At 46.6% G+C, this 17,465-nt stretch overlaps 1 protein-coding gene across 1 annotated transcript in view; it reads right to left on the bottom strand.

The window, feature by feature from the left end:
• Positions 1 to 17,465, bottom strand: part of SDHA (succinate dehydrogenase complex flavoprotein subunit A) — a 473,685-nt gene that overhangs the window by 201,916 nt on the left and 254,304 nt on the right. Inside the window, exons 9-10 of the mRNA XM_069612357.1 lie at positions 15,589 to 15,784; positions 13,800 to 13,971 (exon numbers count right to left, since the gene is read on the bottom strand). Coding sequence (XP_069468458.1) covers positions 13,800 to 13,971; positions 15,589 to 15,784 — 368 coding nt within the window. The remainder of the gene's footprint in view (positions 1 to 13,799; positions 13,972 to 15,588; positions 15,785 to 17,465) is intronic.

The raw sequence follows: 17,465 nt of genomic DNA on the forward strand, positions 1-17,465 counted from the left end.
GTCCATTCGGGAACTGGGAAAACCCCGTTTTTTCTTTTGTACGGCAGTCACCCTCGAACCTCGGAGTTGGATCCCCTCCAAGCTCTTGAAACACCAGCAGTAGACTACCTGCATTCTACAATCACCCAAGCCTTTAAGGAAGCTGTTTCTCACCTTCAAAGGGCTAAAGAACAATACAAGAAAGGAGCAGATCAACATCGGAAGGAAGCCCCTCAATATCAAGTAGGGGATCAAGTCTGGTTATCCACCAAATATCTACCTCTAAAAGGGCCACGCACATTCAACCCAAGATACCTTGGTCCCTATTCCATCACTACCATAGTAAACCCAGTAGCGGTCAAGTTGGACTTGCCCCCGCACATGAAGATACATCCGGTCTTCCACGTCTCTCTATTAAAACCCGTGCAACCTCAAACCCGACTAACTAAATCTCCAAAACCTATCCTAGTTGATGGAGAACTCGAGTTTGAAGTCAAAAGCATTCTGGACTCCAAGATCTCCTAAACTATTTTACCTAATTGACTGGAAAGGCTACGGCCCCCAAGAGAGATCCTGGGAACCTGCTGAATATGTCCACGCTCCTCGCCTAATCAAAAGATTTCACCGAACATTTCCTGACAAGCCAAAACCCCGGGAGAAGCCCGGTTTGTGAGGGGCCTTGAGGGGGGGTACTGTCATGATCTCTGCTTCCAAAAGGTCAGGGTTTTCCCAACTCCCTTGGAAGCAGATCCATAACCCAGGTTCCGAGTGCCAACCAGTCCCAATTGGGACCTTTTGGACCCAGTCCTGGCGCCAGGGGCACCAGGCTCATAAATATGCCCAGTCCCAGCGCTGGAAGCGCCGGGCTCATAATGCTTGGGTGGACTTACCTGCAGCAGACCATGCTGCTTACTTGCCTGCCAGTTGAGCCTCTGATCCTCTTCTGTTTGGAACTACTTTTCCTGTTGGGTGGGGCAGGAGCCACTCCCTAGATTCAGAACACTGGAACTCTTCTGGAAAGCAGGAACTCTTTTCTTACCTAGGCGTGGCTGTGGAAGGAGACACCTAAGCACTACTGGAGGCTATTTAAACCACACCCGATGGATGAATCTTGCTTTGCGTTATTCTGCATCCTCTGCAGCAGAACGCTCACCGTGTCTTCTGCATCTGATCCTGGGCCTAAGGGAAAAGGCTTACCATCCTGAATCCAGTCTTCAGCAACACCTATAAAGACAAGAAAGAACAGGTTAGCATTACGGTCTTCAGTGACAGCTCTTCACTTACCTGGTCCATCGGCTGTCACCAACGCCTCGCGCTGCATTCCGGCATCTGAAAGACAAAGGCTTACCTACTCTTTGCACGCTCCCGAGGCCTTCGGCGCTGCATCCCGCATCTGAAAGACAAAACAAGGTGCGTTTAAAGACATTGGGGAACTTTAATACTCACGTGCCATTACTCCTTTCCACATCTAACCCAGTGGGTATTCCGGCACCCTGCAGCCGCTCCGAACTTGTACCTGCAAAATAAAAAGACAGTTAGAGCGCATCGTGAAGCAGGCAACAAGCGCTTACTTACGTGCTTCCAGGCGCTTCTATTCATCACACGGGCTCCATCTTCAACTCACTTCAGCCCGTCATCCGCCATCGCCCGAACCCTGCAAAACAAGAAACATCATTACTAAAGACTTTAAAGACATTAGAATTACTCGAAACTTACCGTTCGTGCAGTAAACGACGGACAGCAGTCCTCTGAAGTCAAGAGGCCTGCTCCCCTTATCCAGTGAAGAAACTGGTTACAGCACCCTGCCCCGAGGCAGATGGAGAGCACGGCGTTCACTTACCTAAGGTGAGAGCGTCAACCTTTGGGGTTCTACAGGAGAAGAGAAAGGGAAGAAGAGAGAGACATTCAATAACCCAGTTCCTTAATCCCATATTTTCTATCTGCAGACATCTTACCCTTCAAGTCAGACATACAGTGCACAGAGGTCCAGCCCAAAGAGCCAGCCGTGTGTTACACATCACCTTTGCAGATACGGTATACGCCCAGTCAAGACCGGCGCCTCTACGGGAATCAGGTGAGCGTTAAACTTCCCTGGAGTCTACTCGACTGGAGACTGGGCCTTGTTTTCTTGGAAAGTGTGCTCTCCGTCCTGCTTTCAGCGCAGGAGCGGTGAAAGGCTCGTTGCTGCAGGCTCGTTGATGCAGGCTCGTTGCTGCCTAGTTACTTCACTGGCAAGAGTCCAACAGGTAAGTATAATGAGTCTTAACAGTTCTCTAACTTCGTTCCTTTCCTTCCTTAGATGATGGCCGGCGTCCGGGGATGGCGACGTGCTGCTGAGATGAGTAGCGCTGAAGGTGAGAGAGCGCGATGCGCGATGGGACCCTTTCGTATTTGTATAGAACTGAGTTCTTTTTCTGTGTCTTTTAGGTGCTGCAACGTTTTCAACGTGGATGCCGGTTATGAAACAATGCAGTGAGTAAGCGTGGTATGCGGCGCCTCTAGATGTTTCCACGCTAACCTGGAGTGCCTTTTCCCTCTTGCAGATGGATGAGAAGTTCCGGAGACAGATTTCCCCCAGAGCGGCTGGGATTCAGGTAAGCGTTTGAAGCTCGTACAGTCTTTAAAAATAAGCGAAGATTTGCTGAATGCTTACTAATGCCTTTTTTCTGTTCTTTTCCCCTTTTCCTTAGGAAGCGGTGTGCCAGGATGGGAATGATACCGCCGAAGATGCCCGCAGAACAGAAGAAGCGATGAATGATGGACAGAAGCGCCGCAAGGTAAGGCTGTTCCTAATGGTGTTCTTGCAGGAGCTGAGCGCAGAAGAAAGATGCAGGCCTACTGGAGACCGATCCGAACACGGTGAGTGTCACGCTGCAGGCGCAGAAAACACAAAGCATGTTTCTCAGCCTGGGCGTGGCTTAAATAGTCTCTGGGTATCCCAGGTGTCTCTGGGCTGAAACACACCCAAAAGACTAGACTGCACATGCAGTTCTGGGAACCGAAATATGTGGGGGCATCCATCTCATCCCCATCAATGCACTACAAGTCCAATCCCCAATGTTATCCTATGGAGTGAGTGAGTCTGGTGCCACAAGCGCCAAGACGGACTCCAAGTGGGTCTTTGGAGGGATGGAGAGGCCCTTGAGGGCCATGTAGGTGATCGTGGCCTGGCTCCAGCCTGACATCTTGGAGGGCTGGGGACATGAGGGGCAGGAATCATGACAGTTTCAGACTAGACTTGTGCATAGGCTCAAATGGTGGTCCCATGAGTTTAGCGAGTACCACATTTAGGTCCCAACCTGGTGGTGGGTTGGAGATTGGAGGGTGGAGTCTCTTTACCCATCCATAAATGCTTGAATGACTGGTACCTTCCACCATGAGACCTTGTTATGGGAAGTGGTGTAGGCTGACAAAGCCGCCAGGTGTACCTTTAGGGAGTTAAACACTAACCCTGCATCTAGTAAGTGGAGCATACAGGTTATAATGTTTGAAGGCGTACAATCAATGGGGTTGATTTGCTTATTCTGGCACCAAATAACGAATCGTTTCCATTTATCACAGTAACGATGCCTAGTGTTCTGTTTTCTGGATTCCTTCAAGATATCCATACATCTCTGTGGTAGATTGTGATGTCTGAACTCTATGACTTTAGGAGCCATGCTGTCAAGTTAATAGAGTGTGGCTGTGGGTGCACCGTTAGTCCTCAATGCTGGGTGAATAGGTTGTACTGGCACGGGAGTTTGATGGGAATCGCACATCGCCAGTCTGCGCAGATGTGGATACCACAGTTGTCTTGCCCACATAGGAGCAACAAGGATCAGCGTCATTGGTTCCTTGTGTAACTTGTTCACCACTTTCCTCATGAGAGGAGTTGGGGGGGGGGGGGGGGGAGCGTAAGCAAACTTCCCTGACCAGTTCATCCAAAGGGCGTTCCCCCTTGGAGCTTGGCTGGGGGAACCTGGACACGACGTCTGGGCATTGATGATTTTCGCTTGTGGTGAATAAGTCTACAGTTGGGAAACCCCATTGAGAGAAGAGGTGTTCTATGACTTCTTCGTGTAGACGCCACTCATGTTAATCTCTTAGGGGATCTCTGCTCAGTGAATCTGCTAGAGCGTTGAGTTCCCCTGGAACATGTTGTGATGACAGGAACATTTTCCGTCTGAGTGCCCATTTCTAGATTTTCTGTGCAAGTCTGGATAGATTTGGAGAGCGTGTACCCCCTGTTTGTTGATATAAAACATCGCTGTGGTGCTGTCCGTCAGGATCTGCACCAACAGATTTGTTAAATGGGGTTGGAACGCCTGAAGGGCTTTCAATACTGCCAGAAGTTCCAGCACACTGATGGGGTTCTGAGCTGTAGTGTGAGATCACAGACCATGGGCTGTGGTGAAGGTAGTGAGCCCCCCCCACCCTGCCAGTGAGGCGTCCGTTGTGACCACTGCTTGTATCTGTGGGTCGTAGAAGGGTTTCCCCTTCGTCAGGTTTTCTTTCATCCACCAGCGAAGATTTTGTACCAATGTTGGCGAAACGACCACTAGATCGTCCCACTAATCGCTTGCCTGAGACCATTGTTTCGCCAACCACTCCTGTATGGGACGCATGCGCAGGCACGCTTGAGGAACCAGGTATATGCAAGATGCCATCATGCCAATTAAACACATTGCTTTGCGCACCCTTATCTGGTGGCCGGTCTAATAATGTGGTATTTGCAGTAACACATTTTTTACTCTTTCCTCTGAAGGAAAAACCAATCCTTACTCTGGGTTTAGGATAGTTCCTATGAACTGTTTGGAAGTGCTTGGCACCAGGCTGGATGTTTTTCTCGTTGATTGAAAAGACCAATTGAAAGAGGAGGTTGATAGTTGTTTGGATGTTTTGTCTGCAAATCAGAGGTGATTCCCCTGTTATAAGCCAGTCGTCCAGGTAAGGGTACATTGGGATTGCCTCCCTGCACAGGTGCGCTGCCACCACTGCCAGTACCTTTGTGAATACCCTTGGAGCCGAGGCTATTCCGAAGGGCAGCACCTTGAATTGGTAGTGCTCGATTCTTGCTTTTCAAGATAGCGAACTTCTGTGCGCTGGGAACATTGAAATTTGAAAATAGGCATCTTTGATATCCAGCGTTGCCATGTAATCCCCCGTTTTTAGAAGCGGGATTACCTCTTGTAGCGTAGTCATGCAGAACTTTTGTGGCTCGACATACTTGGTTGCAGGCCGCAAATCTAATACCGGGCGCATAGTTAGATCTTTTTTTGGCACGAGGAAGTATTTGAATAAATACCCCTGTTTACCTGGTTGGCTGGGACCACTTCTGTGGCGCACTTTAAAAGAAGCGCTGTTATTTCTTCTAGAAGGATCTGCTGATGTTCCTCTGAGTGGACCTTTTGTCTCGGGGGGGTTTCTACTGAGGACCTTGAAGTGGTTCTATGCAGTAGCCCCCCGCTACTGTGGACAGCCCACATCTGTCCGAGGTGATACCCTCCCATGCGTGGGTGAAGTTGGAAATGCGTCCTCCTTCTGGAGATGCATGGGAGGGTACCTGGAGCGGAATGTCACTTGCTCTGCGTTGGGGTGCCACCTCGAGTCGGGTCCCTTCCTAGATCACCACATCCTCTACGTTGTCCTCGTGGATAGCCTTGAAAGGCTTGTCCTTGGTTGTTGCCATAGGAATCATGGCCTTGGTTATAGCCAGATCCCCTCTGAGAATTTTGGCCCCGAAAGCGTTGAAAATTACTGGTACCTCTTTGCCCCGTGGGCTTGTTTGTGAGCTGACCTAAAGATTTTAGAGTGTCATACTCATCCTTTGCTGTCTTAAGTGCGTCTTCCACAGCCTTGCAGAAGAGCACGTCAGGTTCCACTGGCATATTTATGCGGGTGGCCTGTGTTTCTGGCCTAAAGCCTGACTGGTGAAGCCATGCGTGCCTCTTTATAATAGTCCCCTCTGCAATGACTCTTCCATCATGGTCAGCTGCATCGAAATTTGACTTGAGGAGACAAGTAGATGCAGCTCTTCCGTCTGCTGCCACCTGAGCTAGTTGAGATTTAAGTGGCTCAGGGGCAGATGAGAGTAACGCGGAAACTTCCTCCCACTTATGGCAGTTGTAACTTGCCAGAATTGTAGCAATGTTAGCAATTCTTGTTTGGTAGGCTGCAGAAGAGGCAACCTTTCTACCCATTGCATATATCTTCTTGCTCTCCTTATCCGGTGGAGCCTCGGAGGAAGCAATGGGTGTGCCTGCTCTCTTTCTTGTGGTGGTAACAACCAAAGAGTCTGGTTTTAACTGGCCTCTTATGTATAAGGGGTATGAAGGTGCAGGCCTGAACAGTTTTTCCACACACGGGTAAATGGCCTGTGTGAGATTGGGTGCCTCTAAGGAAGGTTGAATTCTATGTTGCACCGATTTTAGCAGTGGGATAAACTGCCCTACTGTCTTTTTCTCTCCCAATAATTGTTCAGCGAAGTCTCTGTCTTCCTGTACCTCCTGTGTGTCAATACAGATGTGTTCCGCCGCTTTGGCTAAGACTTCATTGAGGAAGGGGTTGATTGTCTACAGGGGAATTAAGACTGGGGGGGTCCTGATTAATAGGAGAATCTATGGAATACATGTTCGCCTCCTGGTCTGCGTCTCGGTCCTCATCGTCCCCATAATAAAGTTTGTCTGTGTCCTCATCAATAAGTTGAGGGTCATGGGTCTCCACAAATGAAAGATCGTCCTGGTCTTCTGGATGTATTTCAGGGTCATATAGATCTATAATTCTGCCCTGTGCAGGGACAACAGAGCAAGCCCTTTTAGCAGGGGGTTGAGAGGCAGAGGGTTGAGAGCCAGAAGGGGCTGAGGTGGGAGGAGTGGATTGAAAACTTTGAAGGTAATCTGGATTTTTATCAAAGAAATTTGCCATAAAGGTCATTCTTCGCATAACTATCGATATCTTTCCTTTGAATTTGGGATTACAATGTTGGGAATACCCATATCTTCATTAGTAGGAGGTATAAGCTTTGGTCTAGAGTCCTTAGGTTTCTCTATGGGCTTGGACAAACTTCCCTTTTGTGAAGACCTGTCCCTTGTAGGACTCTTGTCCCTATGAGAGGTCTTAGAGGATTTTTTATGGTGTTTTCCCCCACCCTGGGGCCCAGAGGAGTGTGCAACAGACTTTTTGGGGCCCGACGTCTTACCAGATGAAGAACGTCTAACTTCGAGTGTGGGGGGCTGAGGCTTCATCCGTGGACGAACGACCTTCGGATGGTGTTTTTCGTGCGACACCTTTGCTGTCTTTCGACGTCTTAGCCCTGTCGTGTGGCGATCTTGAACGAGATTTCTGAGAGGACCAGGACTCAGTGTACCATTCACAGGGTGCTGAACGTTGTCGAGTATTCGACTCATCTGTCGAATGCCGACTGGGGCTGAAGCGTTTTGTGGTGTGTGCTTTTGTAGCACTGCCGCCGCCGGGTGTAATCCCCACAACATGGCCGCCGGCCTGTCCTATGGGGTCGGGGGCCTGCGCATGAGTAGCTGAAGTTACTCCGGTGCCCTCTCCGTCCGAAAGTATGGCGTTGCTGCCATCGCTGAAGGCTCCCTCTACCTCCATGGCCTTGAGTTACGTGGCGTAGTGGGCCCAGCGCTTAGTGGAATGGTCCTTCAACGTCTTAGGCTGGAAGAGCCTGCAAGCTCGACAAGACGTTTCCATGTGGTCTCTCGGGAGACACAAGTTGCAAACTAAATGTTTGTCTACCCAGGGAAATTATGGTTACACTTAGGGAAAAACTTAAAATGGTCTGTTTTCCATAATTCTGGGTTAAGGAGATGGCAGCTGGGTGAACAAAGTGTAGGAAGGGGAGAATATGAATTCTAACAATGCCCCCCCCCCCACTCCCTACTGTCTGGGCTGAGGCCCGGGACGGCCTTTCAAGGCCGTACGGTCCATCGAGATGGTGTCCAACAGGCAGTATTCTTTCTTTCCTCGGTGTGGTGTTATGGCAGTCGATGAAAGGATAGAAATAAAAACGATCGTAATTAAACAAAGTCAATGGCTTATCGCTGAAAGGAACTCCGCTATACGCGTCCCTCTAGCATGGCTGAAAAAAACAATCTGAGGGATCTCAACGCGCGAGGGATCATGGGTACAGTGGATGTCACACTAGGGATAGTATTACTGGCACGCCCTGTTGACGTCCCTTTTCGAGTTTCGAAAACAACAACTGTAATACTCTGCAGCTTCCACTAGATGTCGGCCTATGCACAGCATGTGATCTAAGCAGATTCCACAAGACTCAAATATATATATTGAGGTTTAAGAGAAAGAGAGGAAAAATGAACCGCACTCTCCGCGGCCGATTAGAGAGCCATAGTCATGAAAAAAGATGCACAGCTCACACCAAAATAAGGGTCCAAAAGATTTAATATGTCATACAAGATAAAGAGACATGATTAAAAAAGATTTACGGCTGGAGGCAGTGGAAAAAACCGAGGCAGGACGCCCGTAAGCGTGACCCACACACAACGCGTTTCACACTCAACTGAGTGCTTGATCACCTGAGGAAACAGCAGACCTCAGGACATTAGTAGTTGGATAGAGGCAGTCCTTTTGCAGTTTCAATGAAGCCAAATGGGTGCTTGGAACGATGCAATGGGAGGCGGCCATGGTGGAATGAAAAGCAAGAAAGGCCAGCAATGTGAATAGTAAAACACAAAGGTGGACAAGAAAAGAAAGGCCAGTAAGGACAAAGTTCCAAAACATATTGACCAGAGCACCCATTGCGGGGCACCAATACCCAAGGCTTCATAATTCCACCAATGTCATTTACAATAAAAACACAATTAGAGAGTCAACAAGATAAAAAGTATAAGTATACACAGTTGAATAAATGAAGTTCACCCCCACAACAAACGAACCCCATCTATGACGATGGACCAGGTCATAGCGTAACCCCATATTCCAGAGATTCCATATCGAAATCTGTAAGCCATGGCTGGACATAGTAAAAATTGTCTAATACCACCAGGACGTAGTAAAGTGCAAGTGCAAGCGAATGTAGCAGCAGCGTAATGTGCAAAAATGCATGACCAAATGGACGATGCCCACATGTGCAAATATTGCCAAAACTTACAACATTCTGATGGATGCAAAAAATGCAGGAATATAACATTCTGAAGATAGAATAAAGTGCAAGTGCGGGCAATAATAGCAGCAACAAAGTGGAGCACGATGTGCGAAAGCAAGGTTGCAATATATAAATATAAAAGATAACAAACAACAAGATACAACATTCTGGCGGCATAAAAAATTGGAATAAAGTGCAAGTGCATAGCAGCATAATAATGTGCAAATGTACCAGGCCGGAATGTTAAAATCATTGGGAGCAAAATTGCAAAGTATCATCATTATAAAAACAATATATAGCAACCTTATAATGTACAAACTTGCAAAAACAGAATAGTAACATTGACATATATAAAGTCACATGGTCCATGGCTAGCCGACTGGAAAAAGAAGGGGAGAAAATATACACAGTGACAGGTCGTAATTCTAACAGACGGGAAAAGTAAAAGATAACAGATATACAACGAGAAATGTAACGATTATAAATAAAAGTGTACAAATCAAGGGGGAGCAATTGTGTAACAGCATGAAACAGAAGGTGGAAAGAAAAAGAATTTAGAAAAGCAAAAAGGACTGCACAAAAGATCGGGGAAAGAAAAAAAGGAATGGAGAAGTCAGGTCCGAGAGAGACGTGCTGCAACAGCTAAAGAATTAGACAAAAATAAGACTCAAAAAGACAGAACACCAGTTAAATTAGGTGTAAAATAATCCAATACAGGCCAAGGATACAAAAGATAGAGAAGAATAAAAGAGATCAAAATCTAAGAGCAAAAAAAAGGGCAGAGCATATCAGGAAAGGGGCAAAACAGCCAGTCTTAAGTGCCCAGAAACGTGTAGAGCTCCTCATCGAGATTATGTCCATTAGGAGACTTGGTATCAAAGTCCAAGATAAAACAAGTTTCCAATTGCCTTAACTTTAAGACACGGTCTCCACCCCTTGGATGAATGGGAATGTGTGCCACTGCAAAAAACCTGAGCAGATCAGAGTCATTCTCATGTTCCTGTCGGAAGTGTTTGGCCATGGGGGTACGCGGGATCTGAATTTTTAATCGCCCTGAGATGCTGGAGAATCCTAAGTTTGAGCTTGCAAGTAGTGCTCCCGACGTACCACTTCATGCAGGGACACGAGAGAACATAACTACAAAAATTCATAATCTGATTACATTTAGTGACTGGATGTAAAAAAGATTTGCAAGAAGTGGCATGGCACATGCTTTACATTTGGTACATTTCATAAAACCAATGGGGGAGACCGCCAGCCAATTGGCAAATGAAGGGCTTTGATGAATGGGTGACAAAAAGCTGGAAACAAGCTTGTCTCTGAGTGAGGGAACTCACTTATAAGTGCTAGTGGGATGTTTAGACAATAAAGGGCATAGATCTTTATCTAAAATCAGGACACGCCAATGCCGTTCGATGATCCTACGAACATTATTGGTAGTATTATCAAAAGAGACAATGAGTCTAGGTTCATCGTCAGTAGTAGTCTTGTCAGATTTGGCACCATACAATAGTGTGTCCCTACAGAGTCCACGGGCTTTGGTGTATGCCATTTTGATGGTTCTTTTGGTATAGCCTTGTTGCAGAAAGTCAGTGGCCGCTAAGGCACAATTGTGGTCGAATGATGCCAAGTCAGTGCAGTTCCTGCGATAACGGATGAATTCACCGTAAGGGATGCTTTTTTTACATGATACAGGGTGGCAGCTGGTGGCATGTAAGGGTAGACTGGTATTGGAGGGCTTTTTGTGCAAAGTTGTGAGAAAGCCAGATCTATCTAGATTTACCACTAGGTCAAGATAGATAATCTCAGTGGTACTGTGGCATTCTGTAAATCGTAAATTTGATATATTAGTATTGATACTTTTCACAAACTGTTGCCAATCAGTTTCGGTACCCTTCCAAATTACAAATACATCGTCGATGTAGCGCCACCAGGCGACAATGTGGGTGGGAAACTGGACACAAGAAGGTCACTTAAGAATGTAGCCTCCCACCACCCCATCGTCAAATTGGCATACGATGGGGCGAAGGTACTGCCCATGGCAGTTCCCCTGACTTGTCGATAAAAGGCACCATCGAACAAAAGACATTATTGGTAAGGCAAAAGAACAACTTCTCCAAGATCATAGAACTATGACCATGATAGTTTAATGAGCGTGTCTCCAGGAAGTATTTGCAGGCTCCCATTCCCACTTGATGGTCAATAGATGTGTATAGGGATACAACATCAAGGGTGGCGAGAAGGAGACCCTCCTCCCAAGGAGTCTCGGTGACATGTTGCAAAAAGTCCTTAGTGTCCCGCAAATAAGACAGCAAAACTGAAACAAAAAGGAAACAAAGTCTCATCGACAAATTGTGCCAAATGCTCAAGGAGGGATCCGCAAAGTGTGACAATAGGTCTCCCAGGTGGATGGGTGAGGGATTTGTGTGTTTTAGGTACAAAATAGATAGTGGGTATGGTATGCCAAAGGGGAACAAGAAATGTCACTAGATCCTCTTCAATGAGGCCATTGTCAGCCCATTTAGTGAATAGAATATTGAGCTCCGACTGTATATCCAAGAAAGGATTTTTTTAGTAGTTTGGCATAACACAGTCTGTCCCTTAGTTGACGATTGGCCTCAGAAACATAATTGACTCTGTCCTGGATCACGATATTAGACCCCCTTATCAGCCTGCTTAATGACAATGTTAGGCAAATTTTGCAGCTCGCCTATGGCCTGAAGTTGTATGGCAGTAAGATTATGTTTAACATTGACATTGCTGGTCCGTAATTTCCTTAGATCATTGACACACAAATCATAGAACGCTTCAATACAGCCACCCACGGGAAACTGAGGATTGAATTTGGACTTGTTCTTGAGCCTAGTGTGTATGTCCCAATTGGATTAATATCAAAGTCCATAAAGTCAACATCAGTCGGATCAAATTGGGTGTCTTCCAGACAAGCTAGATCCATGAGCGATGGAATGTCCGAAATGAGAAGGTCAGTACGACCAGTACGAGGGACAGAGGGCTTGCCGAACATCGGATTTGTCCTGAAGAATTTCTTGAGCTTTATTTTACGGAAAAACGTATCTAGGTCGAGACGTGCCTGTACATAATCAAAACCCTTAGTGGGGCAAAAATTGAGGCCAAGGGAGAGAACCGAGGATTGAGGCTTAGTAAGTACATGAGAGGACAGATTAATGATTTGACACAGCTTCATGGGATCAATAGTTATTTTTTGGCTCCAGAGCGCGTTGATCTGCTCTCCTGATTTACGCCTGAGCCGTTTCCCACGCCGGCCTCGGCGAGTCCTTTTCGGAATTTCTGTCCTTTTCCTCTTGGCTTGCCTTGACCTCTGCCACGTTTTTGATTTTTCCCTTCTTGACAGAGTAGACGCATCTCGTCTAAAAAATTCAGCTCGAAAGCTGGCTCCTCATTTTCAGAGGCTGAGACATCGGATTCGGACGACACGGTGCCACAATCACCAGATATGACAGATGCAGGCTGAATGACGGGATTTTTTCGCAAAGAGTCAAATCGTTTGGCAAAGGTGAATATCCTTCCTGTCTCGTAGTCCAGTTTATCCCTTAAAAACTTGCGGTCATTAATTTTTACACGTAATTGCTTGCCCTCCTCTGTACTGGAGACCTTTTTTAGTTCAGTTTCTTTCTTGTCCAGTTCTTCAAGAGCCAAAATACGGTCAGATTTGGCATATTTGACTAGAATGGTAAGGAAATGAGCAGAACACCCCTTGCTGGCTTCGCCCCATTCCTGGAGCATGGGCGGATCCTGGTCCTCAAAGGATGGCATTGTCATAATGCGCAATCCACGTCCAATGTCCAGATAATTCTGTAGTGAGTGTTCCCCCACCACTTGGAGATCTCTTTCTTGCGCAGCCTCTCAATCTCCTTAAGCAAGGTGATCTCCGTACTAGAATTCAAGTTAGTCTTTTTTGCCCCAGTTGTGGGCAAAAAGATGGGCATCTCTTGCTGTTCACTGAACAGATCCTTGGCCTGAATGAGCCGAGCTGCTGCCCAGGCATCCTGCATGTTTAAAACCACTGCGAGCCAGACCGTACAGAAGTTTTATATATAAACCCAAAAAATAGGGTTGGAAGACCTAAAGTGTGGGAGCTGGCATATGTTGAATTCAAAGACACAGCCGCGGCATGCCAAGCTTGGATTCAGTAACCAGAGCAATCTGTCATCAGCGGCGGCGGATCTGCTCGGAAGAACGCCCCTGAGCAAAAACGCTTATATATATTGGGGTTACGCATAACTTGGCTGAAGTGATGATAGAAACTATATTATACCTTTTGATTTTGTATGTTCGTTTGAGGGTTAGATGCATTTTGGACACAGGGTCAACTTATTTTAATTTTGTTTTCATAGGCAGGGACATTCTCCTTTGGTTAGGGCAAGTAACCAAAGGAGAATGTCCCTGCCTATGAAAACAAAATTAAAATATGCCTTTTTCAAAACTCATTTTAGTGAAATAAAAATGGCAAATATTAGGAACATTTCAACATTGTGCCCACCTCTCAATGCTGACCCCTCACAGTATAGACACATTCCATATGCACAATGCAGATTTGAGCTTCCCCCACAACATAGACGGATCCCATACGCACAATGCAGATTTGAGCCTTCCCACACTGATCCCATACACACAATGCAGATTTGAGTTCACACCAGAACAAAAGTATTTGTAGAAAATCCAGATCTGGTCTTACCAGGCTTGTTCAATTCTGCAATGGTCAAGGCACAAGCACGTCCAAACACCACCAAATCCAGGAGTGAGTTGGCCCCCAGTCGATTAGCGCCATGAACTGAAGCAGAGGCAGCTTCTCCACAAGCATAGAGGCCGGGCACCACTTTATCCTGTCCACCTTCATAGACTATTGCCTGGAAACAGAAGGAATGCATTCAGCATCACGCAGCTCTGGGCCAAGAAATAACGGACACTTTTTCCATAGTTACATGAAAGGACAGTACAGGCACAACACCTTTGTTTCTTGGCCTGAAAGTTATGTGCTCAGCAAGTTCAGTTTGAATTCCAGCAGGACTTATTTAGCCTTCATCCTACACAGGTTAGTAAATTGAATGCCATTAAACTGTGTAATAAAACGTATATTATCATAGCGCTTAGAAACGGGAGGAACATGGCATAAAGCACCATATAAAAGCATGATTATTGGCTAAATAACCAACTGCTTACGGCACCTGTCACTCTGGTGCCAATGGGACTTTCACATACAAGCTCTCTTCTACCTTATGCAGTTTTGTGCCTCATGTCCCCCTTAGAGGAGACTTGAGCCGTGCTGTCAATAGGGCACAAAACATAAGACGGGACTGGAACATGCTTGTGTGACTTCACCCAGACGCCATCCCTCTCCACCTATGAGTCTTCCATTTCCCAACCCTCTAACTCTTCTTAAGGTGGTCAGACATTTCCCTTATTGCCTGGTCTCCCTCTGCCACCCACCCCCAATCATCATTCTTGAAGAACGTCGGCCATGGTTTTCCTGTGTGGGCGAGCTGGGAGGAATTGGGGTGAGGGAATGTCTGCCCATAACCCACATACCTCCAGAGGCATGGCTATTGCCTGGTGGAGGCTGGGAGGCTGGCTGTCCACCATTGGCTAGCCACCTCCAAGTTTGAATGTTGCAAGTTCCCTTATTTGGAGGAGTGGCTTTGTCCTGAATTATGTTAAGAGTAGTGGAGGCATGACCAGGGAACCAAGCAGACCACGAGAGCCGAGGAGATACGAAGAAGACTGCGCGCGAGAGAGAGATGTTGGAGGGCTAGTTGTGAATGGGTCTGGTATGAGAGAAAAAGCAGATGTGGCTGCCCGCCTGCAACAGCTTTCCCCGGCAAGTGCATGACCTTGGATGGGATCTACTGACCTGGCAAGGCAGGATGAAGGACAAACAACAATATGGCCTAAGAAAAATCGATAATCTTGTGGCGTGGCCATTTTAGGGCACTAGCGACATTCAGTAGCCATACTCTGTAAATGCGAACACGCACATTAGAAATAAAGCAAAGATTTCTATCTCTTTTGTTAGTGTGTTTTAGGTGAAGGTATATACTCTAGCCAAACATCAAATACACCGATGTAAATGGAGCAGAAAGTCTTTAACTAACAAAACCAGCAGACAACACAGACAGAACAAGGACAATTCAAGAGTTCTCAAACTTTTGTGTTTCGATGTTTGGTCCAGACATTGCTACAAGGCCCACAAACCAATACCAATCCAACAACATTTCATTAACTAAAATAAATGCCAGCACTGTGCATGTTTTAAATTTCACCATCCAGCTCAAGAAATAGTATCGCTTTTGAGGTGTGGAGAAAGTAGGGGTCACAATCGTGAATGAACAGATTGGATGTCCCACAGCCCTCTGGCTTTAATGCTGCAAGATAATACACCTTCTCGGACAGGAAGGAAACAATGCACCGAGCAGGATAAACCCTGCAGCTGGACATGCACACAAAGGAGACGCTAGGGGTATGGTTACCTGCCCTCTGTAGTTTGTGGGGATGCCACCCATGTTGTAATGGACAGTTGGAAGGACTGGGATAGGCTCTTTAGTGACATCAACACCTGCAAAAATCATGGCAGTCTCTGAGATTCCCGGGAGGCGCATGGCCAGCTGCTGCGGTGGCAAATGATGCAACTGTAAATACACATGGTCTTTGTCAGGACCACAGCCTCTGGAAAATAGGAAAAGAAACCCTTTATGACATGGTCTGCATATCATTAAGACATTGTAATTCATCTTCTCCGGCGACAATCTGCCATCATTGCATATCTAGAATGACCACATTTATCACTGTAAAAACATCACATGGAGTATGGCAGGACTGCATTGAGTTCTCCGTTCTTGATAGGGAGATTTGCACAACCCTTCGGTGAGGGCTGTGTAATCATTTATCTAATGGTGGAACAGCACCTCAGAAGGAAAGACGAGACTCTCCAGCTACATCAGAGATGGCATCAGAGGCCAGAATGGCATTTTAAGCCCATCTCGTGGCTTCCCCGAACAATGAAAGCTCCTAAAACAATATGGCAGCAAGAAGAGTACCAGAAAGGTACCTTGGGCTACTAATGCAGTAAATCTGCTTGTACCCGTGGTGAAGCCAAAACTCTAGGGCAGAAAGGGGGTGGCCTCAGAAGCACCCCATGGCATGGGAGTATAATAATGGGCGATCCATGACGTTATGTTATGAAGTAGAAATGGAACATAGTTGCTGGGAACCATTGGGCTGAAGTCCTTTGACTACCAAAATAAATTAGAGCCCCTCCTCCCGTACCGCCAGAGGAGCTGGCGCTGGAGGATATCTATCCAGATGCGTAATCTGTGGAAGGGTGCAGTGCACTGAAAGATCGATATGTTCTAGTGACTACATTGCAGACTCTGGAACACAAGCCCTGGCTTCTGCACTTGACCAAACTTCTGTCTAAAATGGCATGATCACTTTATTTCTGTGCCCACTCTTAATATGCACAAAAAAACAATTGTACTGTAAGACACTTGATATTGTCCCAGTGATATGTTCTCGTGTCCGTTTTCTGGAATATGGTCTTAGACGTGTCTCGTACAAGTGGTACGCTCCTCTTGGACACCAGGTCTGTGACATGACAACATCTACCAAAAGACAAATAGGATAACTGCATAACGGATTGTGAGGCTACACAACATTTAATGCTGCAAGATGCAGTGAACACTGGAAGAGACCACATTTCCTGCTAGGAGCCAACCACATACCTAAAGAGTAATAAATGCTGCAAGAAGAGCACATTCAACACCAAATAGCAGGCAATACTCCATGCTAGAAGCCAACCACATTCAGTGCTGAACGGTGAGCACATTCTGTACTGCTATAAATCTCATTCATTAACACAAAACAAGTGGCAATGTAGTGTAGTGCATTGAATTCCAGTGCTGTTAAGACAACCCAAGTGAGTGCTGTTAAAGACCAGTATTGGCTGTCTAAAGGGTCGGTCATTCAATGACAGGACTCAAATGGCACCCTCCACTGACCCTTTGAATTCCAGTTCCCGTCTCATTCTTTCAAGTGAGAGATTCTGGGCTTATATTGTGACCCACAGCGGTCGTGATAGTAGTCTGTTGAATTATAGGAACCAGTTGAAGGGTGGAGTTGCTTGCATCTCTGCGGCATCTAACAACTTGGCTGAACTCTTTCAAATCTGCAATTAATTGGCCAATCCTGCCACAGTCTCTACCTCTCCTGTCCCTTCCCAGGCCCTCTGCACGGCACTGGCTTCTCACTTCATCTCTAAAACTCAAGACATCTTATCCTCCCCCTCCTCCTCTCCCCTCCCCTCCCCTTCCTCCCTGCTCTTCCTCTGGCCCTTCTTCGGCCACCTCTC

The sequence above is a fragment of the Ambystoma mexicanum genome, chromosome 5p, assembly GCF_040938575.1.
Source record: "Ambystoma mexicanum isolate Mex_15411 chromosome 5p, UKY_AmexF1_1, whole genome shotgun sequence".
In the NCBI taxonomy this organism is placed as follows: domain Eukaryota; kingdom Metazoa; phylum Chordata; class Amphibia; order Caudata; family Ambystomatidae; genus Ambystoma; species Ambystoma mexicanum.